This window comes from Agelaius tricolor, unplaced genomic scaffold (assembly GCF_023055355.1).
Source record: "Agelaius tricolor isolate 1412-34295 unplaced genomic scaffold, bAgeTri1.0.p SCAF_3, whole genome shotgun sequence".
Lineage (NCBI taxonomy): Eukaryota > Metazoa > Chordata > Aves > Passeriformes > Icteridae > Agelaius > Agelaius tricolor.
The window spans coordinates 55,531,732-55,556,639 of NW_027269263.1; the positions used below are offsets into that span (position 1 = coordinate 55,531,732).

At 39.5% G+C, this 24,908-nt stretch overlaps 1 protein-coding gene across 4 annotated transcripts; it reads right to left on the reverse strand.

The window, feature by feature from the left end:
• Positions 1-696: 696 nt before the first annotated feature.
• Positions 697-24,725, reverse strand: SLC26A4 (solute carrier family 26 member 4). Of its 4 annotated transcripts, none has more exons than XM_071423900.1 (20): positions 24,345-24,721; positions 23,684-23,823; positions 21,456-21,562; positions 19,622-19,812; positions 19,007-19,171; positions 16,309-16,461; positions 16,115-16,197; positions 15,015-15,162; positions 12,539-12,652; positions 11,716-11,793; positions 11,428-11,523; positions 9,886-9,992; positions 8,959-9,028; positions 8,550-8,642; positions 8,353-8,448; positions 7,229-7,459; positions 5,728-5,782; positions 5,266-5,411; positions 4,028-4,111; positions 697-3,517 (listed from the first exon to the last, which is right to left on the reverse strand). In XM_071423900.1, the coding sequence occupies exons 1-20, from the start codon at positions 24,648-24,650 to the stop codon at positions 3,494-3,496; spliced, it is 2,487 nt and encodes an 828-aa protein (XP_071280001.1). In that variant the 5' UTR covers positions 24,651-24,721; the 3' UTR covers positions 697-3,493. The 4 variants fall into 4 exon arrangements, 3 of the variants coding, with proteins under 3 accessions (XP_071280001.1, XP_071280002.1, XP_071280003.1); XM_071423901.1 differs by having other exon boundaries at positions 21,452-21,562; positions 24,345-24,629; XM_071423902.1 differs by lacking the exon at positions 21,456-21,562 and having other exon boundaries at positions 24,345-24,629.
• Between the last annotated feature and the right edge of the window lie 183 nt (positions 24,726-24,908).

Consider the following 24,908-nt stretch of genomic DNA (forward strand, 5'->3'; position numbering starts at 1 on the left):
GTTCGGGAGCCGCGGAGGCCCCGGCCGGCCCCCTGTGCGGTGCGGGCCTCAGACACTCGGAAAGTGTGAGCGGCATCGCGCTCTCGGCTGCTGCTGGTCAGCCTCGAGTTGTGGCATGGAAATGGCACATTGCATGGAAATGGCTGACACCCTGTACAAGTGATGGAACAGTGAATCTCCAGAAGCTTCACAGCTATAGAATTCACTAGCTCAGGAGAGGACTTAAATGTTAAATTTAGCGTTTTGTAATTCCCGTGTAATTCAGTGCGATGCTGAAGAATAGCACTGAAGAAAGGAAAGAAATAAAAATACAATGAAGTCATAGGTTTTAAGTAGCAAATGGCCTCGAGCAGTCCTTCCACAGCCCTAAAGTACGGGTAACTCTACTCCATGTGCTTCACATGGGTGATTGTCTCACTAAAAGCCTCCCGGGTTGGGATCTTGTGCCCCTACAGACAATGTCTCTCATTATCTTTATAGCCTTAACATTTAAAAGCTACCATTAAAGTCTAGCATTTCTTGTCTTACCTGCACAACGCAGAGGGAACAGGTTTTCCCTTTTGTCTTTGTTGATCCTCAGAACAGACCCAAGGGAAGAGTGACATTGATCCTTTCATAATATGCTTTATCTCCCCATAATAGGAATTCACAAAGAGAAGACGTAAAAAACCCAAAACCAAAGAAGACACCCGCATGTGCAAGGAGCACATTTTCAGTATGCACAACTTTATTTTCTAGTTAATGGGTACAATCACTTTTCAAATGCAGCTTTTTAAAAGTGTAAAAAAACTTAAAATACATCTCCAAATTTGATATATGACATGCAAAGACAGAACAGTAATACTCAAAATGCATACAAAAATACCACTTTTTCATTCTACTGGAAAAAGATAAGCACATCTAGTTACACAACATAAAGATATTTTAATTAGTACAAAACTGTAGAGAATTTGAGCTTCGTTGCAAAATCCATTATTTTGGTATCCTTAATTTTGATGGATACATAGAAAATTAAGCACATAACCACTGAGAAAGGCATTTGAATGCATTCTGTATACTACATCTTACTCTTCTGTGCCACTGTAGGCTTTGAGAGAAATGCTGTTTTTCAGAAAACGTTTAATATTTTGTGCCTGTTAAATTAAGAACAACCATGTCTGGAAGAAATACACAGGCCAAGAATAAGTGCATTTTATCATATTTTATCACAATCCCAGATCAGATGTCCTGTTTGGAAAAGAACTGGAAGACTGTTGAGTATTTAATTGCTTTTTAAATACCTGTACAGACAAGAACTAGAGAAAGTTCAAAAAAGAATGTAATGGCATCTCTGTCAAGTAAGAATCTATACTCAAACTTCACAGTGCAGATGTTGCCTTGAGGGAAAAAAAAATCACCAAAACCATTTTTTTACCATCTTTCTGTAGACTGTGTCCTGCATAACAATTAGCTGAAAGCTCACTTACACAGTAGATTATTTTACTTTTTACTTAAAATGTACATCTGTTTCAGAAAAGCAGTACAGCTTCTAAAAAACATGTCACTGGCCTTGTGCACTGGCAGCTGTTCCAGTAGTCAGGTTAACAGGAGCTGGGGCCATGGCCTGATGGGGACTTCAGGCCAGTAAGGTGGGCTGTAGTGCCAGCCTCCTGTGAGAGGCTGGCAAGGGGACAGAAGGAGAACAGGTAGAATTAAAAGCATGAATTGGCAAATCACAGGCTGGGCTGAAGCACTGGTGCCAATAGAAATGAATGTTTCCATCTGCAGAGGTGCAGAGTGGTCTGATTTGCCTCTTGAACACTTGCCCCATCCTCAGATGGTGGAGATGCCCACCCCACAGCCCATGTCCATTGTGAATACAATCCTGCTGTTTGCTGGCTTGGACTGGAGCACCAACATCACCTAAATTCAAGTGTCTGTACTGAGAAACTTCACTGTTGTGAAGGCTGAAGTCTGTGCCTTAACAAGAGACTACAGATTTTAGATTGGTGCTGTTATCCATTATTTAAGATACTGCCCAACTGGCCAAAGTTTGTAGGATTTTTTTTTCCCTGATATTAACAGAGTTCACTAGGGTCCTGAAGCCAGAATAATTTATTTAGTGCTTAGCTCTTTCACTTCCACCTGCAGCAGAAATCTCTGTTCAGTGTAATGTGAGAAAATTTCTCTGATGAAATCAAGTTAGGAGAATTAAATATACTGAAGGTATATTAAGGTAATTTTCCACATTGTTGAACCTAAAGGCATTTTATACCTGTGGACATTTCTTACACTTCAGTTTTTATCTGTTTCCTTACAATGCAGGGTTTTTTTCCCATTTAAAAAATAATGTAATGCTAAAAAAATTAAGGTAGCAGTCAGTTTTCCATCAAAATACATTTTTTCTTCATGAAAACTAAGAATATTAGTTAAGAATTAAAATTATGCTGCTCAAATCTTTTATCTTTCATCTTCTGTAAATTATTGCACTTGTGCATTATGAACTTTCATATGTCAAAGAACAGCAGCAGTTTGATGTAGACTATTAAAAGAAAAAAATCTCTATAAAAATATAACTATTCATTAAACAAAAAATACATCTATATTCTATTAAAAAACCCAAATATCAATACTAGGTCACATTTTGACTTTCTTGCTTACACTCAGTATCAGCCTGTTTTACAGATTTCATTAAGTACCCAGGGGCTAAGGTTTTCCTTAATTTATGTCATGATCTGCCTCTTGATGAAGATTATGTAACCTAGCCAAAATAATCTTCTCTGGCCCTTATTTAAGGGACAATCATTAATAGAGTGCAAGACTTGCTACAATGGGATTAATACAGATCTAATGAACCCATATCCAAGGGTCTTTAGAAACTTTTCCTATTTGAAGCATTACTGTAGTTCAGTGCTGTTTCCTGTTTGTGTGACAGTTTCACCTGTCACCTCTTTCAGTGATCTAACTACCTGCAGCAATTTAAGGAATTGCTTGAAAAAAATGATCATGGTACATTTTTCAAGGCTTATCAGCACATATTCTCACACAAATGTTCTTGAATTCAAAGCCTTGGCCAGCTAGAACTCCAGCCCTTTCACTAGGCTTTGTAGAAATATTGAACAAAAGGCTTGCCATCCAAAGAATCTGGTCTCTTCCACTCTCCTGGGCCAGCCACAGAGCAGCTTTTCATCCTGTACACACTGATAAAAGTGTAGTGCAACTTCTGCCTGACTAGTCCCAAAACTGAGTACATCTTTCACAATAGTCTTCTGATTTTCTTTTTTATTAATATATATATCATAGCAGAAAGTGCTTGCAGAATCAAAGTCCAGAATATTTCTGGGATAATGCTAGCTAAAATTTGGAGAGTTATAGAGATCTGTATCATTCAGACAAACAATCAGGGTTTTCTTCAAGTGCAAAGATTGGTTTCATAGCAGAAAATGCTGGTATGGACAGTACTGGTGGCTGGATATTGCTGTGCTCTCACAGGCAGGATGGTACCAGCAGTCCTTCAGGAGGCAAGTCGGCGCATAGCCTAGAGAAATGGGTTTGGAAAGGTGGAGAGAAACAGGCTCTGGTTAGCTCTCAGTATACACACACCATCTGGGAAAATTACGTGTTTGTGGAAACTAAAAACACAGTGAAAGTACAAAGGAAGTAACTTATGTAAACTGTGCAGGTTGTGCAAGAAGTTGTCTGCTGTGTTAAAAGGAGGAATGAAAGGAGAAGGTTGATCATCATTTTGGACTCTGGTGCCTCAAGCCTTACAAAGTCTTCTTTTAGGTGCCCAGCTTATATTTAGATCTACTGATAAGCCTGTGTAAGGCAAAAGTAATCCTAAAGCAAGAGAGATGAGGAGATAATTAAGCAAATATAATCTACTACCATCTCAAGAAAAATGTGACTTCCTCCACCTAGTACTGACATTCAGTATCCAGAGAGGGTATGTGTTTATGGAGCAGGTACCTGCTGAGGGCCATACTCTCACAGCATGACTCAAGGCTACAGGCAGAGGGATAGACACTTTCAGTTCTGAAGTTCTTACCTCTTCCTGAACATCAAGTTCATCATCAGGTTGGCTGGCTTCTGTGAACTCTATGGGTTCTTTTGACTCCTGCATGAGTGAAATCTTGGTAGAAAGAAATTAAGAAACATGATGAGTTACATGTTGTCCATATAATTGAAATTTATTTTTTTATTATAAAATACCTTAAAATAACTTCCACATCTTAGAATAGTCTTTTGTTTACTGTTCCTTGACAAAGATGATGATTTACTTCAGCTGAGAGGAACTTAAAAATCGCAGAGCTTTTGGGCCTGTCTCTGCTCATATGACTAGTTATGGCTTTGTAACAATAATAAAGGCTATCTTTAAACTGCTGCATAGCATTATGAAAATGTTAATGTCCAGCAGAAAAATTAGTATGAAAAAGTTCTAAAAATAAGAGTTCTAGCCTAGTTAATTATCAGTAATATTAATTTTAATTGTTATTTATTCATAATACTGTAGTAGTGATTGCTAGGAAAGGAATTGTGGTGAAAAGAAAGGAGGACATTATAGGACCATTTTCCTAATGAGAGCCTTTTAAATGCTCCAGAGCACAGCAAACCTTTAAATGCTACAGAGTGTTCTGGTTATCTGAAAAAAACACAGAATACAATAATGAAATGCACAGAGAAGGGCAGCAGGAATTAACACTAGTGTGGAACAGCTTCTGTACACATCTATGCCAAGTAGAGTGAGACTATGGCTTTGATCAGAAGTCTATGGAGCATTGGGAAAGGGAGCAGAGAATGATTATTCATTGCAGCTAACAATCCAGAAGTCCAGCAGGCCTAAACCAAGCAGGAAATATTTGTCATATAATTGAAAATTAGAGAACCCATCTCCACAGGATAGTGTCACAGGTTCCAAAAGAAGTATTAGAGACACATTGAAGAAAACTCCATCTGTAGCAATTAAATATAATGTTGCAAATGCAACCTCCAGCTGATGAGGTTCTTAAGATGCCAGTAGTCAGAAATCAGAAAATGTGTCTTAGGATGAAGTGTTTTCCATATGTGCTGTTTCTCATGTTCTTTTCACTAACAAGCTCCTGGAGCTGACAGACCCTTCCTTTAATCTACAAAAATACTCATGTACTACAGAAGCCGCCTAATTTACTACACTCCCACTTTTTTTGTACTACAGTTCTAGGTCTAGTTTTCAAATGTGCCACAGAAACTTCCAGAATGAGTGCTAGATGATGGAAGGAAGGGGAATGTACTGCTGGATATCCTTACCTTCTCAAATATGGGATCCTGGTTGTCACTGTATGTCATTTGATTCCTTATGTAGAGCACTGCATCATGGACAGTCAAGAAAAATATGTCTTTTCTGACAGTGTCATCAAAGAAGGCACCCCGTTCCAGCTGAGATATAAGGTTGTCTGAATAAAAGAAAGTCATAGCTTGTTTATACAATATGAAGTATTTAAGAAATAAAAGTTAAAATACATGGTTGCAACTGTCAGAAATCGAGTGAATCCAAATGAATCCCTCAATTATAGTTTAGTTTCGACTTTTACTTTCCATATCTCCTTTGCACTGCACAATTTTCTGTGTCCCAGTGGAGCCAACAATGCTTATCAGTGTTACAGTTCACATATTTATTAGTGTGGATGCTACACAGACACATCTTGAGATCACTTCTCACCTTCATTTTATATTTTGCATGAGTGAAAGTAGAAATACTTGTATATTTACCTTGATATGAAGCAAAGTATACTCTCACATCAATTCTCTCAAACTCTTTAATTATCTAAAAAAAAAGTTTGCAACAAAGACATCAATAAATAAAGTCTGTAAGGAGAAAATACATATCTGTTTGTATGTCTGTGTAATGTATAGGCACATACACTTCATTTTTTTCTGATTGTCTTCATTCCACATAGTACATTTTGTTTATTCATCATAATTAAGGTACTGCTATACTTTGCTAAAGATCCACTAGTCAGGTACCTGGTTGCTGAAGTGTCCTATCTTGAACTATGTAAGTGGAAGTACCCATTTTACATGCACAAGCATTGCTGCCAATTAAGGTTGTCATTCTGTTCTCAAAATTCAAATAATCATCTCTCCAAGGGAGACCACATGGGGCTGAGTGAGCTTTGTTTCCCTCATGTATGTGTGGTATGGTACACTCATTCACTGGCACATGCAGATTTTTTTACACAGATTTTTCCCTCATGCAGTGCACAGATGGACCTGTCCTTGGATGAAAAAGCTACATATGGAGAGAGTCATGTCAACAAACCCCATATTCCATGTACCTAGGCAGGAGGCTGATGCAAGGCACACACTGCTCCTGTATTTCATTTAGTTAAAAGGCAGGAGACTAAAATCTACCCCTGGCTCCCTGATGGCAGGCAAGTCTCTTAGATTGGTGTTTTCAGAGGTGATTATTAATTCTATTTCTGTTAGTTGATAAACTTGAGTCATGGTAAAGATCTGCTTTTATAGATAGGCTAAGTAGTCCCAACTGCAAAATTAAGTTACTGAAAGCATTAATCTGAACATGCGAACCATCAGAAAAAAATGAAGACTGAACAATCTGGTCCTATATACTTGTAACTGGGCACCAAAAAATAATGGAAATATTAGGCCTTAATCTTTACACCTCATTTCCTTCTTCCTAGGAAGACATATAATCTCCTTATTATGTACTGTGAGTTTGAAGATTAATTAATGAATGTTGATGAAGCACTTGATACTAGCCACAGAAAATACTATAAAGAAATGAATCATTCTTCCTTCATAATTAAAATGAATGAATAAATGAAGGAATGAATAAATAAATCTTATGGCTAAAAACTGAACTGGGATGGTAAGATGAAAGTTTTACTACCTCTGTGTTGAGTGAGCATCATCCTGTGCCCAGATTAAAGCAGGAGGCATGTGGAAAGAAAATATATAACTAGAATATTTTATAACACTTGCATATAAGGGGACCACATTTTGCAGTTAATTATTTTGAGTACTTGAGTATGCACCGTTCATATTGTTCTTTTAATGCATTTTTTCCCACTTTAAATACACACACCACTAATATTCTCTTTCTTGCTGATATTTTCATATTTATATTTTCATGGTATTTTTAAACAACATACTTTTTAAAACTCAGAAGTTAATTTCAGCTAGCAGCTCTGGATTTACATACTACTGACTAGTTTCATTTTCACAGAACATCAGAAAAAAATGTCCTTACCGTTTTTATTGATCTCACAGCTACAATATCCAAGAAGGTTACTGCTCCAAAATCAAGAATGAGACTGTGGATGGGCACCTTGGGGATGTTTACTTTGACTGGGAGTTCTGAATTCCAGTCCACCTGGATCTCTACTTCTTTGGTGGGAACTTGAGGATCCTGGTTGTCTTCAGGTTCCTCATCAGTCTCAAAAGCTTCATTATTAATACCAGGCTCACTGATGATGCCGTTCTATTGCCAGACAATATATGGAATATAGAATTTAATCATGGGTAAATTTTGGGAGTTACAGAAAATACCACCCTGTGGTACCTTCTATTGAAGGAATTGACAAGATATAGACACTTGTGACCAGTATCCCCTGCTCCCAATCCTGGTACAGTGGGTAGCATAACTAATGCCATTTTATAAGGCAAGAAGCCATTCTCTATGGCTGAGCAGGTCATGTATTTGTTTCCTTTTCCCTCATTCTCAGGTCCCGAAGGTCCTGTGAATCAATCAGACAAATCAAATCAATTTCTTCTTCCTCTCCCTGCCAGCCTCAAGGTTCCTGGGCACCAGGCTGATCTCTCCCTTCCTTGCTGGCCTTGAAGGTCCCAGGCACGTGGGCAACCAGGTGTAGTTGGTGACCCCATCAGAGAAAAGGGAAATGTAACACAGGAATTGCCATAACAGAGCACTCTCCATGGCAAGTCCTGTGTGGGACATTTGGACCAAAACTGCTGCTAACAGTGAGACACCCCCAGGGGCCAGGGATGCCTACACTGTCTTTTATTTTCTCTGAGTATTGGTGACTCAACTTCTTTCATGTAGTTTTTAAATCTAGATTATAATTGTTATATTGATACATTAAACCATATATTAATACCTCACCTGATCTGCAGAGGGTGCAGGTTGTTAGAAATTCTAAGTTAAGTTAGGGTCTAGGTGATTAAAACTGTGAGTTAAGTTGTATTATAAATTCTGTATGCTACTTATGAACTGTACTACCATGTAGTAAGTCACACTTTTCATCTCTATTTTAAAGATGAGTACAGAGTAATTCATAATTAGACCTTAACAAAAAAGCTCCAGCAGTAACCCTTTGAGAAAAAATAGATGTAAATAATTTTAAGAAGACCTACCTTAGTAGCTTTTAATTTTCCCTTCTTAATTAGCTTTTGTATTTTCCTCAGTGCTTTGAGTCTCTTATTATATACCTTGACTGCATCAAATCCCACCTAAAGAAAACAGACCAAAATTATTTAATTTAACTCAGTATAGTACTGAGGAAATCTCAAGGACAGTTAAGAAGCTTCCAAACCCATAACTTCTCACTTACAGTGGATTTGAGGCTGCTTTTTAGTCCATCAATGTTAGCATAAAAAATTGGACTTGAAAACTTGAGAATCTTCACACCTTCTGGTTCTATAACCTGTAGCCAAAGAATATAAGGTTAAACAGCAAGAGCCACATTTTGACAATAAGAAGCAGTTTAACTATTTCAGCAGTTCAACTACATATCTAATTTTAAAAAATTGCATGGATTTGTTGATGATTGAGGGAACTCCATTTTTAGAAGCTTACAGCTCCAACGTGCAAGATGGACCAATCATCTGGATGAAGAGGGTGCTGAAATTTGTTATCCTTGAATACCCCATTCCAAATTCAAGTTATGTACAATATGCAAGGCACCACCTTTTCTTACACTGATGTGTAGACTCAAGGAAAACAATTCAGCCATGACTTACATTTTTGTAGTCCTTGACCTTCTTGTAGATGTCTGTGCCAGGAATGTTTCCAAAGCCTCCCCATGAAGGACTAACAGAAGTAAGGACAGTGAAGGTAAATGTCATACATGGGCACTCACAGTTTTGAAGGGATTGCTGCATACAAAGTGGCTTTGACTCCTGTAGTTTGCTTTCTAATGCCAAACCAACAGACTTGCAAAAGTGTTGAAGATATTTTGTGTCACTGTAGTGAACAGGCCTTTATAAAAACAAGGTACTTTGGTCTCAGCCTACTTAATGCACCATTTTGATTTAAGAGCTGAGTGAACAACTTGTTCAGTTGGTCTCCCAAACCAGAAGAATATTTTAAAAGAGACTGAATAAGGTTCTTCAAATCCACCTTTTCTCACCATTCCACTCCCATATATTCTTTAAGCAGCAACAAATCAGCCAGAGGCAAAATTTTTTTTTCTTATTCTCATGCTTTCTCTTGCTCTTCTTTTACAGCCATTCAATCAGTCGTATAAGCAATAAGTGAAAATGTTATTGGCATGTGCAACATACTGTAGTAGTATTACCTGCTGAGAGTTACTATAATGATCAATTCACTACCAAAGCCATACATCTGTTTATATGTGATCTAGAAAGTTCCTGTCCCTTTTCAGAATTCAGCTATGTGGCTGCATATAAAACATATTGCTAAGTACCACCAGAGTGGCCAACATGATATGAAATACTGATCAAATAATGCAGCTTCTCTTTTATCAGTGTAATTAAATGATAGCACACAAAGAGTGTCTTGATCTAAAAGAAACAGATTTTTTTTCATTTCAAAATTTTTGTAAACCAAAGCAGATATTCTACCACAAATCATCTTGCATTTCAGCATATTATCTTCCTTTTTTATAATATAAAACTAAGAATTATTTCTGATTCTGTATTACTTACAACTGAACTCTCAGCACAACTGTCAGCAATCCAAACAAAAGGCCAGCAAGTAATCCCAAATCAAGTCCCAGAATGATGGATGCTATACATGTAAAAACCCAGATCATCTGGAGAAGAAATAACAATTTAAAGTATTTACATTTTATGTAAATAAAATGTAAAGTATTTTCATTTTAACATATGACTCATGGCCACACAAAAGAAACACTAGACCAGGTAATATGAGAAGCAGATTTTAACTTTGGAGCTGATTGTAGCACACTAGCAATCTGCTGACTTCCATTCAGAAGTCTTCTTCCTCCAAGATGCTTTCATCCATGATATTATTAGGCATAGTTAGCTTTTTAGGAAATAAGGGGGTTTTCAACATAACAATATTTTTTAAGGATCTGATTCCTTTGACACAATTAAAGGAGATACAGTTAAGCAATGCATTTACTTATTTCTGATGATGGCAATCTTTGTTAATCTTTCTTAAAATTGGAAAGAGTTTTATTTTACCAAGATGTAAAATACTGTAAGGTGCTCCCCATGCAGACAGACAGGGAAGGAAGGGGATTTCTCAGTGACATTTAAGAATCAGAAAGAACTGTTGCAAAGAGAGGTATTTCATGTTAACAGGTTGATGGCACTTCTCTAAGATCTCCACTGAATATTCAGGCAGAACAGTTGAAGTGCACTCCTCAGTTCTTTCCTACATCACTGCCCATGCAGTAGACTCAATTTTTTTAAAAGCTGAGTGCTTGCACTTCTCACTGAAGTCAGTGGGATCTTTTGTCTATAAATCAGTAAATGATTGACTAAAATATCTGAGATCTAAGACAGGTACTGCCCAATGACACTCACCGTAAAATAATGGGAAAAATGTCTTCCATGCAATCTTTTCCTGCCCTAAGAGCCACAGTGAAGGTCTGCTCCACAGAATACACAGTGGGAGATGTAAGCAAGTACCCTGAGATATGGTTATAGTGGTTCATAAGAAAAGTCTCTTCATACACCCCTTAGCGTGCCAAATGAATCCACATCCTAGCTTGGATTAGTTTTACCACAACAAAAAACCATTTTTCCTGAGGACTATCTGAGATTATTCAGGCAAATGGGATGTTCATGTGGTACAACAAAAATATATGTACATGAATTAAGGAAAGGTCTCTGACTCATTTAACAGTGCAAAAGATAAAATCAGAATGGTAAAGGTGGCAGCAGGCCATCTGCTTTTGAAGCCATATCAACACAAGATTGCTGTATACTATGGAAATGGCTATGAAGGAGTTATCACTACACAAAAATACTCTGACAGGCACCGTACAGCAGGGTTTAGGAAATAAAGAAGATTAGCAGAATACTGACCTAAAAATGGTGAATTTTTTACTGACCTGATAGTATTTGCATTTTGAGGATACATATAAAAGTTTTCTGATGTTAACCCCACAAAATCCTGCTTATGTGGTAGTTAAGAGAAACTTGGATGGTATTAAAAGGTAAAAAAACCCCAAAAGTGGACAAAAACATTCAGGAGGAAAAAAAAATTAGGCTACTTACAGCATCCACTTTATTCTGTCTCCATAGACGGGGAACATCAAACACTTGCATGAACATCCCTTTCAAGTTAGCTATGACTACAGCTGCCAACACAGACTGTGAAGAAAAATAATGAAAAAGTGGTATTCAGAAGCAAAGATACATATTAAGATAGTGCTCAGCATCACACACTATAAACCACAGCCCTGTCTGGAATCAGATAGCACAGTTTAAAGTGGGATATTAATCTTGCCCATCATAGTTGAACATTTGGATCTGATGTGGCTGTGCTGCAGAAGAGTACAGTACCTTTTGTAAGGGCTCTAGCAATTTCCCCAGGGCAACAATAGAAATCAAAACGATCCCAGCTGAGATTATACCAGCAACCTGCAAAGAACAGTGTTTATAGGAAATGAACTTACTATGGTTCTATCATCTGATTCTAGGATTACAAAGAGAAAACTACAAACAGTTGCACATTACATTTCTTTAGGAACAGGGAGACCTGCCAAAGTGCCATTATGTTTAGGCATATGTGGGCAACCATTATTCACTTCAGCTAACACAGAGGGAATTCAATTAAGCAGGAAGTCTAAACAAACACAGGGTAGTAGCTCTTGAGGGGTTATGTTACAAAGACAGATGAATGGGGCAGTCTGTGTGTAAGCTGGAAAAGGAGCTGCTGGATAACCTGTAGTTTTTCACTATTAAGAACCACACAGCTATAGTTTGGTAGAACAAAGTAATTTACTCATCATGATGAAGATGTTCCATGGCTGATGGTGAATGGCAAATGGCAGAGCTGCTCAGGCCAGCATATGGCAGTTTAAAGATATCATAGCCAGCTGGGAGAGATTTCCTCCCACATCCTACTGTGATAAACTCAGTCCTTTAACTGGAAATGAAATTCTGGGGGACTAGAGTTTAAAGATTTCTGACCCCTAAGGTAACTCATGCTATGTAAAACTTGATTGCCCTCTTCTGGCAGAGCTACAAAAATGACTCACTACCATGACTTTCCATGTGCCAGCAACGCAATCATTTTAGGACTATTTTCATCTCACAGCGAAATCTGTGCACTACACAAAATTAAATTTACCTCTGCACAGTACTAATAAGAAGAGGCCATTACCTGAGTCTTTCCACCAGTACTTTCTTGGACTGCAGTCCGTGAAAGAGCAGTAGTTGCAACAAAGCAAGAAAAGGCACCTGAAAAAATGTTGCTGAACCCAAAGGCAATAAATTCCTGAAAGATAATTGGATAATGTTGTAAATAAAGATGCCTGAAGACAGTTTTTCAATGGAGAAAGACAGCAGCAGCTTCTGCAGCAGTTGATAAAGTAGGTAGCACAATAATATTATGAAAAGTATGAACTAGTTATAGCTGTTAAATGTTTACACAAGTGCCTCTTGTGCCAGTGCAGCTACCTCTGTTTGGAAACCAACACAAAGAAGTTGGTTTACTCCCCGTGAAGTGGACATACTCATCTGAGTAAAAGGTGTTTAAAACTTCCATCAATGTTATCAAACCTAACATTTCTAAGAATTACACTGGAATAATTGAATCAAGAAATGAGTACTAGAATAAATTTAACTTCCAGGTATCATAAGCTAAACAAGTTTATTGTACTAAACTCAGTACAATAGTTTGAGTTTAGACAAGACTTTAACTAATGCAAAGCATTGTATTATTAGTAGAACTGTTAAGGATCTTTGCAATAATGCACAATTTCACTGAAAACTTCTAGTTTGCTAAGTCAGAAATTTTTCACTCTAAGCATCCCAATGAACTCTCACAGAGTCTGAGGCTGCACTCTCATAGATTTGCCCCAGGGTCACTGAAGCCAGCACCTGCTGATGCTGGTTTTTCTGCTCAAGTGACAAGGACCCTGGAAGCTTTATGTCCTGGGATCTGGGCCATTCCTCTGCTGGGAAATCAAGAATTTGGGAGCTGTCTGCAACCAACCCCATATAATTGACAGAAACCTTGTTTTCACCAAGCTGACACAGGCACAAGAGCTTTTCACTCACTGCAAACTTTTTAAAATATAATTTAAAATTTGATTTTGGCTGTCTCCCTTCTTTTGTACAAAACTAAATTTCCTGTAAATTTTCATTTAGCTCCAACCACAAGAGCAGTAACAGACCTAAATGATTCATGACTATTCCCATGTAACCACTGTGATTGATGAGAAAATATTGGAGGTATTGTTCCTAGTGTTCTTAGGTGTTAATGATCTGGATCTATGAAGATAATGTAGACATTGGTAGATAATAGTATCAACCTGTCCTTCAAAATTATTTTACTACCTGCTTTTATGATGTTATTTTAACTTCTCCAGATCAACTAAACTATTTGCTCATCATCCTGGGCTGCATTTAACCTTTGCTACATGTAAAATTCATAACATAGTACTGAAAGGAAGGCACTCTGCTTTTATAAACTGATTCTTCTACTACAATATTTAATCAGTATCTTTGAAGCACACCACTGCTGGCAGAACAACATATTCAACAACAGAACAGCATAAACAGCACTTCTAGGATTATGTATTATTCTTTGAGATTTATTAAACTGAAAGTTGGTGCATTTTTGTCACCTTTAAGACCAAGTGTTACCAGATATGACCTTTGAGGATTGTAAACTGACAAACAGAAGCATAATTTTCTTATATACAGCAAAGCAGAGTTTCTAAAGTCAAACTTTATGTAATCCATTAGGACTAAAATAAAGGATTCAATAAGCAAAATACTCATCTATTGGTTGTAGTGCAGGCATTTTCTAATATGCTCAAAGGATAAAATTAAAAATTAGCATAGATGCATGATGAGGAAGCTTTCTGACATTTTAATTCCACACCACGGGCGAGCAACATAACCCCCAGTGAAGACATTGAACAAATGCAGGAATCCTGTAAGAGCTTGTGATGCATAGCTCATGGCACATTCTAGCTCTGTGCCCCTAGAAACCAATGCTTAAAGCAGTTCAGCCACTTAGTGCACACAGCTACTCCAGCATGTTCATATGCTGGTAGGCACTTGTGTGTAACTTGTGTGAAGCTGCAGGACTGATCTGTTAGGTTACAAGTGCAGTTATATTGATGTTACTGGAGTCATGCTGAGAAGTACAATAATTTATTAACTGTAAAGTTCAGCTGATTCAAATCCTGCATGAAGTCTAAGCCTAAATAAAGCTGCCCAGAGCAACTTCTTAGCTTGACATTGCCTTCATCTGGCCAAGCAACCCACCTCAAAATATGCCTTACAAGTGGAAATGGAAAGTAAATTGCTAGGCCATGTCAACTTGACATCACCAGAAAATTCCCCTATACAGTGCTCAGCCCTTTCAGAGCTACTGCAGTCACTAGACCAATAAAGAAGGAATGAAACAGTGTGAAAAGCCCATTCTGCAGCTGGATCTGGCTCATCTCTATGTGGCCATTTCAGCTATTTTTTTTTTCCAAGAGTTGAAAGGATTTCTCCTGTCAGACTTTAGCGCTTGTCTGAAAAATGTGTGTGAATGGTGTTTCTTTCATTTGGCTATATAAGTCAGCATGTTTTACATTATGAACATCACTATGTTTATAAACTATTTTGGTTATACATACCTGGTTTCCATCAATAGCATAGTCATACTTGGTTGCATATACCTTCCCCACAGACACAGCAATAGCATAAGCAACGATAGCAATGGAAAAGGAGGCTGCAATCATCTGGGAAAACAGGCTGACATTTGGAGGCTCAGGAGGCAAAAATCTAGCATTTAGAAAATATATTGGTGTTACCAACTTTGATTGAATTCCATTCTTACCAGAACTGTCAAGGAGTTTGAGGCAGAGGCATACAGGTTGCTTATAATATGAAGTGTAATGTTTCAAGTTAATAAAAAGGTGGAAACAGCCCATTGACATACAGAACACGCTTATCTAGCTCACCCCAGCCCAAATCCTGATGGTATTAGTCAGCAACAAAGTCCCCATTGTTCTCAGCATGACTGAGATTTGGCCTTATGATAGCAAAGTGAAAAACTTCATTTTTTGAAGCATCGAATAAAGAATGTATTGAATAGTGTGATGAATTATATAAATATGTTAATGCCACTTCATACTATTGTTAACATACTTCTTCAGTAAGATCTCAGAAGCATTTTATCCCCTACTGTGTTTCCACAAATTTTAATTAATTAAGCCCTGAATACTAAATGGAATGTGAAGGTTACTACTGTGAAGTGCTCTGAATCTTTCAAGTGGAAGTCTCTACGAGTGTAATCCTCAACATCCTTGTTCCTATGAGTATGGAAGTGACAAAGTTGATTGGGATAACAGTAGCAGCAGGATTATGAACTGCAGTGGGATAACTCAGAATTACAGAAATTAAATCTATGCAGAATTTCTTTATTAAAAATTATTATTTTTTAAAACCATTTTCCACAGTCCCATAGTCACTCCATGAACAGGAAGTAATTAATTTTCAGATGGAATTCATGAATTAGACAGACATTCCTAAGCCCACTTTACAGAAGGAAAGCTGGGCAACACATTTGGGTGGCATAACTGATAGAGCCAAAAGTAAAACTCAGAAAATTTCCAGATCTGAGTTCTAAACTCAGGTTACAGCTCTCAATGTTTCTTTTATGCATTTTCTCTTACTACAGTCATTTTTAGCCAATTAAAATAATACCTTTTCCCCACAAAACAAAGAAACTCACCCTCTTGGAATGCTCTTAACAATGCCTGCATTGTATTTTTTTTCCAAGTCAGCAGCATAGGAAATGCCAGTGGCTACTATTGTCTGTAATAAGATAAAACAACAGTTTTAAGACTTAAAAAGAGCTCCTGTCTTCCTGTAGCTAGACCCATCAATTTTATCTGTTTTCAGCTTTTGTTAAGCCCCCTTGCTTACCACAATAACTTCTATTGGGATAGGTATAGGTATCTTGTGTTTGAACCGATCATTTATTTCTTTAACTACCATGCAGACAAAAATGGTGAGGAGTCCAGCAGTAAGATCTGCAATGTTGGTGGTCCCAATTTTTTCAAATGTTTCAACGAGAGTCTGAAAAACAAAAATGACAGCATAAAACATGCCCATGTCCATTTGAAGGATGTGCAAATACTCATGACATGATCCAGAGGCATAGGGTTTTGGAGAAGGCCAAGTAACTTCATTCAAGCCTAGAGAAGCCTGAGGAAAATGTATTGTCAAGGTGCTATCAGTAAATGGATTTAATAGTGAATTTAATGGAAAAAGCATAACTGCAAGAATTGTCCACACAGGGGGCTTCTGCTTCCCAATTTTAGTCAATTAATACTAAGTAAAAAGAGCTAACTCTCTAACTGTGTTTTACCTCTACCTGTATCAGAGAAAGGAAGGGAAGATCTGGAGCTTCTTCACTTTGACAAATAGCAAGGGAGATCCTCATTTTTCTAAAGAGAGCTAGCAGACCCACGGGCAAAGCTCTGGTTCACTTCATGCCCAGTTCATGTGGTCTGTGCATTACTTGTTTCCTATTTCCACTGCTGACAAACAGAGAATGAGTGTGAACACACAGGTCATACCAGGCTGTGGAGAATCCTGCACTTCAGAAAAGCAGCCACTAAACCTCACTCTACAGTAAATTAACCCTCCCAGCAGAGTTTAGCCCCAGACTGGAGCACTCAAACTGGGCTGCAATAGGCTGCTCCCTTCTCTACCCTTCCTGTGCCCTTGCTTGATCCTATTGTTTATTACAAGTTATTGTACAGAGAAAACATGAAGGAATGATTACAGAAAGTCACAAATATTACTCTGTCCCACTCCTAACCATCAGGGTAGTTCTCACTTGCCTCCTGTCTCCAAGAAAATGTAATTATCCCATGCATAGTGAAGTAGCTGTAGCAGAACCATCTGGTAGAAAGGGGCTAGAAACAGACTCCTTGCATCCTGGTTAGCTCCCCAAATAATGAGCTTTTGGTTTAAACTAAGAGGAGGTTTGCAGCAGCAGCACTCCCACCCTTCTGAACAGACTTTGGTTTGGAAATACAACAACTAAGTGCTTAATTGCCTATGTTTCCTAAGGTAAAGAAGCCTTCCTGAAACACTGAATCAGACGCCCTCCGTTGGCTGACTGAAGCCATTTCTTGCCCATTCTTCTCTTTACCACAGATCCCATGAGAATGGCTGAGCACCTCTTGCACTGCTTCACTCCACAGGGAAACAGTAAATTCCTAACTTTGGCTGCAGATTCTGCTAATGTTGGATGCTTGGTGTTGCAGTTTTTTAAACACTACTGAAGCAAGTCCAAAACTTGCTGAAGCAGACCCAGCAAATCACTGGTTGAGCAGACCAGAAATAACAATTTCTTTGCTCTACATGCACCTGCAAAGACATTCACCTGGCTCACCTGCAAGAATACAGAAGCTTTGAACTTTAACCTAAAAAGTCAGCATCCCACTCAGCCTTGCTGGAGCTGGAAGAATCATGCAGTCCTTTCAAAAAGTGTATTCTACTAAATTATAGCATTTGTTCAATAAACAAACAGATGGAAAAAAATGCTGGATTAACAAGCCCATCATTCTGCCAGGTCTGCTGTAGGGTATATTAGACAGTAAGTACTTTGTCTCATCTAACTTTCCTTGTTCTGAGGGGAAGAGTTTTCACTAGTTCTGAAAAGGCCCGTTAAGAAAATAACTTTTTACCCCCACAAATAATCCTCCAGATCTCTTTTTAAATTTTTACCTTGCTGTTTATAGTTATATTCATCCTATTATTGTTAATCTAGATGTCTGCTGTATTTTTCCTAGTCTGGTTGCTAGAACTGGCAGGTAAAATCTCCAAATACTTTTTTTTCCCCCTAAAACAGCCTCTTTTAGAAATCTGCTATTCTAATATGAAGTGCTATGGAACATCTAAAATACTGTGAACCTGGATAGTTTCATGCTGAAGTCAGTGACACTACTCTGAATAATTTTCCTGGGAAAGGATACTATTCTGTAGTACAAGACCTCTAGGAATTCAATATTTCTGTAATGCAGCCAAAACATTTCTCCATTTGAGCATTTTCTAAAAGATCAACAAATGGAGTTGTAACAGTAACAATCAGCCTCACATTTGCTAACCAGTAGATACCTGGCCAAAGGATGGGAATCTGTATCCTTTAGGAATTCACATGCATGGCTACAGTGGGAAATGAAGAACAATGCCTTTTACCACAATGACCTGCTGGTTTAAGTGTAAAGAGCTTTGGGAGATGACCTGACAGGGTTAATAAATGATCAAATGTCCTTCACAATAAGTGAGAAAGCAAGGGATGGGACAAACTGTAGTCTCCAGAAGTGAAAAACTGTTTTGCTTGGCATTTAAACTTCATGTGAAAAAGTGCTCTGTCTGAAAAAGACTTCAAGATGGCAATTTCTGTCTGAGGAATCCCAGAGGCAGCTATTTAGAGCCCCACAGCTAAAAATAAACAGCTGCAGATCTTCATGAAAGGGAGAACTGAAGGAATGCCCTATACTTACTACCATATATATGAACCATCTCTGTGTGAAATGGAAGCAGAAGATAAGCAATTATATAAAAAAACCTGTCATAAAACCCAAGCAGATTAGAAGGGCATACTTACATATATTATGGAAAGGACACCATTATAATTTTTAGTTGAAACATTCAGAACTATTTTCAGTTGTGACACAAGCACTTGAAAAGCAGCTGCAGTTGTGAATCCCCCAACTAATGGATCTGCAAGGTACCTCACAATGAAACCAATCTGGAGAACTCCAAATATAACCTGGAAAAATTATGAAGAATAACAGCTTGTTAAATAACAAAAAGGTACACTTTTATTTGGAGATTTCTTATGCTTTGTTTTCTCTCTTTGTTGATGCAGAGTCTTAGGACCATATTTCCCCCATTTCAGCTTAGTGTAGCTTAGTAGTGTCCATCCAAGGAAATAAAGGAGACCTGAAGCAATGTGTGAAAGGAAGCCCCAGGATATGCACCATTGTACTCAGTTTCATGCAGGTCTTCTGGTCTGCAAGGCAGGGCTATTCTGCTCTCTGTGCTCCCAGTCATGCTGTCAGAGACTCCACACAGGATATGAAGCTCTTAAAAGTTTGTGATAACTTTCCTTCATTTTTGTGTTTTACTACAGGAAAATATCTGACTGCTGTAGTAGGCATTTTTCTGCCATTAACATTAAAGCAGTGTCAAACTTGTGTCTTCAAGTCAACTATTTTACCTGTAAAATTCCAACCAGGAATGTGAGAGTGCTTGCAATCAGCACTCTCTGTGCATCTCTGGACTCAGTGTCTATCAGTGCCCCTGTGACATTAGTCCCTGTAGCATTACTGCCTTCTATGAGAAAATTCTCATCCGGGGCCATGCTCAATACAACAGATCCCACCATCAAACTGACCACTGGGAATGGACCTGTAATGACAAACAGAGCACACTGAACTTTAACACACATTGAAAAAAACCAACATTTATCAGACTAGACAACCCTACGTCAAAAAAATCATGTAATATTGTAATTGGGGTACATTAGTAGTATTAGGGGGCCAAGAGCCACAGGCACTGCATACATGAGACAAAAATACTGCACCTTCTTTAAATACTGCTCCTTCTTTAAATAACTTGTGTTGTACATACCGATACAAGTGCAGTTTCATGCTTTCCTTGAGCCAATTTAGGGCTGTACCAAGGCCAAAAGTGGCAACATGTTCAACACACTCCCACTATCTCCCTTGTATCTGCATCATAACCAGACAATACAGATAACTGATCCAGGTGAAAGCAACATTTATTTCTTTGAATTTTAGGGTTTCTTTGTTTGCTTGTGTTTTTTTTCTTGGTTTTTTGATTTTTTTGTCATGGTTAGTTTTCAGCTGATCCAGCACGCCACATGAGCAGGGTTCCCAACAACACACATGTAGCAGGAACATGATCCAATGGGTAGGACTACATCTTTTGGCAGTATTGTGCTATTATATTGGCTAAAGATGACTGAAACTATACTTTGGGCAAGATACAGAGAAAGTGATCATTGCGTCAGCAAAACACAATCTAAAAGTAATCGTATTTGTTGCAGTTATTTACTAAAATTATGAAGAAAAGGAAAATGTCACAAAATGTCTTAAAGAAGGTTAAGTTAATTTTATAGATACCTTAAAGGACACTTCATGAATAAGAGCATTGGGAAAAGCATAAAAAAAGGAATGTTTGATAATCTAGAAAGTAGGAATGCCACCATAAGTTGACATAACAAGTCAGATCTGGATAGCAAATGTGAGCTGCTTGGTAGGGTAGGAAGAGGCTAACAAAGTTGAGAAAACATACAAAGACTTTTGATGCAGCAGAGAAAAAAGCCGATGAAAAAGTGTAGTATCATGCCAAAGCTCTGGGAGGGGAAAACAATGTGTTCTTGGTAGATAGGAACAAGAAAAGATTAGATTTTACTAGTATGAAGAAAAAGGCACTTCAGTGATCAAGCTGTAAGAAGAATTTTAAATGTGAGAACTGACAGGAAACAAACCTCATATTCTAAAGAAAGTATTCAGAAAGAATCAACAGAGTTTACCCATAGCCTTGATGTGAGGCCCTACAGTGAGGCTGGAGTGGATACACAAGTTCTGGGTCTCCATGACAGGCAATAAGATTCTGTCCACAGTAATGAAAAAAGAATGCAGAAAATAAGGCTTGTAGAGAAGACTGAAACAGCTGTGTTTTAGCCATCTTGAGCTTTAGCTGATAGACAAAATGTTTGTCATTCATACTGCCTACTGAGGCCTTGAGCTTGTAATTTCTTGCATAGAGTGTAGCCAAAGACAAGATTTAAACTTCAGCACAAATTCAAGCAAAAAGCAGTGGCATACCTAAAGTTAGCTATTATGAACAATTGCCTGTATAAAGAAGAAATAAGCCTTAATTTCCCGAGATCCACCAATGTTAATATTCACCATAGCCAATTTGTTTCAGAAAGTAGTTATATTGTATGAAATATGAATGTCTGCAGTAAGGATTAACACTGAAATAGATAATTCACTGTAACTTGAACACATGCAGTTACCAACTGAGATGTGCCTTGATGTTCCCAGGAAAAAGTATGTCAGGATGGGGAAAAAAGCAGAATAGAGACCAAATCCAACAGGGACTGCAACCAGCAAAGCATATGCCAAACCTGAAATGATAGATCATCAAAATCATATTTAAAATCTCTCAGCAATCTACTATCTTGTCTAGATTAGACTTTCAGAAAGATTTACTGCTGTGGTGCAGATGCAATTTAGAATATGTTTTGTCTTGTAAGTCAGTCGCAGGCACACCTGTGAGTGAGTATCAATGACTGTAATTGACTGTACATCCCATGCTGGTAGCTGAGTACTGAAAGATGTTCCCATGTTTGCATAGGGAGCCCAATACACAGGCTGAGACAGAAACCCAAGTGGATAACATTGCTGCAAGTGTGTGCTTCTTAAAAGAAAAGGAGGATGTGTGAAGGTTCTAGTTTCAGACAGAAATGTCAAGCACAAGTCTCTGAGTTATTGCACAACAAATACACTTCAGTATCTTCAGCTCTTGTGAAAACAGAGCCACTTCTTTTCCCAGTAAAAACTAATCTATCAATAGCAAGTCACATAAATTTGAGAGTCTTGGTTCTTCTTCCTTTGCATACCTGTGCAAGCTGTCAAATACAGCAAGCAATAAAAAAAAAAACTGCTTTCAAAATCATATCCCAGTTAGCCAGAGTTCTCCTTCAAAGATTCTCCAAAACCTGTGAGAGAATGACAAGTCCTGAAGTGCTGGTCATACTACTGAGACTGACTGAAGGACTGCAAGCAACACATTTAGTTGCTGGGAATTAGGGACTTCAGGGACCTCAAGATCCCAACATTTTTTTGCAAATATTTTGGCCAATTTTTCCTGTAATTCATGTTCTAAAATTTCAGGGTGGTTTTTTTTTTTAATTATAGCTAGGTGTAGATTTGCATTAATTTGGGTTTTTTCAATTTTTTTCTACTTTTTTTTTTTAATGCACAGGTGGGAGACCAGACAGTGTATTTAAAAATTGGCTTTACAAGTAGATTCTATTTAGGGTAAAATAAGAGCACTGAAAAAAAAATAAGGAGGTTATAGTATGAGCACAAGAGGTGCTATAAGTAATATGAAAGTTCTATCTAGCCCTTCATTTTAAAAAGGCACAGAGATCCTGTAACTGTGCCATTACCTTCAGCAAGGATCTTCCAGCTCTGACACTCTTCTTTGGGAAAGAATCACTTTCTTTATTTCTCAGGTCAGCCCCAGCCTGGGGCAGAAGTTTGTAATGCTTTTTTCCTGCCAGTCTCTGCCTTCCTAGCATGCTCCAAGGGAACAGACAGGAGAGAATACTTGTGTCTAATCGGGAATGCGTAAACTGCTTTCTTTGTTCCCATGTAAATCTTTGTCCTCTTCCGCAAACACTGAGTTTCCATTGAGGGAAAGTGTGGGGTTCACACAGCTAGTTTTGCCTGCTGCAGTCCCCCCAAAAAAATGAAAATAGTGTAAGAACTTTACTGAGATTAAATTACTGGATGTATCAGGGTTATAGTCAGTCTTGTCTTAGGCGGATGCTGCCTCAGGCAGGTTGGTTCTGCCCTCTGAGTCTTCCTTAAGTAGCTTATTTGAACTGATTTCTGCTTATTTCTAACACTTTCCTATTTTTTTCATCTACCGAAAGCTTTACTAACAAATGGAATAAGGAAGTAAGGAAAACTTAATATTGCAAGCCATGTACTCTAAATATCCATAAAGTTTATTTTTTTTAAAAATCTGAATACATCACCACCTCCTTGATGGTTGTCTTCTGCAGAGACCTGAACAACCTTATGTGAAAACTTTTAAAGAGGATTAGATATTAAGGGTGCATTATTTTAGGGGAATAACTAGATTTTTGTAGGCAGTTGCAGAAGAACTATAGGCTTAGACAACCAAGAAAGAGAAATAAGACCACACAACCTATCTGATTTATCACAATGTAATTAAAATTTTAAATATCAAAATAAATACTCTTTGAGTAAAATGCCTGGAAAAAAAAGTTAAATACATCCTTGTAGCACATCACAGGAAATTTAAATCTTCTAGCCAAGGAAAGAAAAAGGAATAAATTAAAACCATAAATTATTTATTGCAAAATAATACCGAATATCTAGTATTAAATAACAAGCCTCAGATTTGTAATTCCATCTGCAAAACGTTCTGGTGTTCAGCCGGCTCCCTTATGGGGACGCCCCGGGGAGCGGAGCGCGGGCGTGCCTGGCTTTACCTTGCAGGGTGGCGACGAGGCCGGTGCTGAGCCCCGAGATGATGTCGCTGATCAGCCACTCTTTCACCCGGTAGTTGGGCAGCCACTCCAGGATGGGCAGAAAGGACTTGGCAATCTGAAAGGCCCTTTTCCTTGAACATCTGCGAGAAAACAAGTGATGAACACACCCCACGGAGCCGCAATTGGAGCGCCCCAAGAACCCCAAAGTGACGGAGAGCTGAGCTGATGCACATTTAAATTTAAGGGGCAGTGGCTGTCACAGCCCTGTCTGCCAGACTGGGACGGGGCACGTAGTGGTGTAAAAAGCGCGCCCTGGGCAGTGCGATACGCAGGGGAGCAGGGATGTGTCGGCGTGTGGGGCAGGGGAGCAGGGATGTGTCGGCGTGTGGGGCAGGGGAGCAGGGATGTGTCCGGCGTGTGGGGCAGGGGAGCAGGGATGTGTCCGGCGTGAGGGGCAGGGGAGCAGGGATGTATCCGGCGTGAGGGGCAGGGGAGCAGGGATGCGTCCGGCGTGAGGGGCAGGGGAGCAGGGATGTATCCGGCGTGAGGGGCAGGGGAGCAGGGATGCGTCCGGCGTGAGGGGCTCTCCATGCCTCGGCGGGTGGAGTTTGCGGGCGCCGGGACAGCGCGCCCCCGGCTCCCTCCCGCCGCCCGGACCCACCTGCAGGCCGCCTGCGCCCGCTCGCGGAGCGTGGGCGGCAGCGGCGGCCGCCGCTCGTTCTCCTCCTGGAAGCCGGGCTCGCTGTAGATGGGCCGCGCCACCACGTAGTGGCTGAGCTCGGCCAGCGGCTCGCTCGCCCGCCCGCCCGCGGCCATGGCCCCGCCTGAGCCGGCGAGCGCGGCCCCCCCTGCCGGCCCCGCTGCCGCGCCCGCGGCCCCGCAGCGCTGTCCGCGTCCTGAACCGCGGCTCTGCCTGCGCCCGCTCCCCGGCCTGGGGCAGGGCGAGGAGGCCCCGCCGCAGCTGCATTTATACGGCCGCCCACGGCCCGACGCTTTATTTACGGGGAAACAGAGAGACCCGGCTCCGGGCCGGCCCAGGCGACGCCTCCGTGCGCCCTCCCCCCGGTGCCCCCTGGTCAGCCCCGCTCCGGCCGGCGCTCCCAAGCGACCGCCCCGACAGCGCCCGTGCCCTCGGGCGGGGGCTGCACTTCAAAGGCGGCGGCCCGCGGGAATGGCTCCGGGGGTGCGGAGCGGGGCTGGCCGCACGCACACGAACCCGCCGGCA

Excerpts from the sequence above, each read along its gene's own strand:
- SLC26A4 (XM_071423900.1), bottom strand. The coding sequence starts at position 24,650 with ATGCAGCTGCGGCGGGGCCTCCTCGCCCTGCCCCAGGCCGGGGAGCGG. Across the intron at positions 12,653-15,014 it reads ATGCTATTGATGGAAACCAG|GAATTTATTGCCTTTGGGTT; the intron begins GTATGTATAACC and ends ATTATCTTTCAG. Across the intron at positions 8,643-8,958 it reads AGGTCAAGGACTACAAAAAT|GTTATAGAACCAGAAGGTGT; the intron begins GTAAGTCATGGC and ends CTTTGGCTACAG.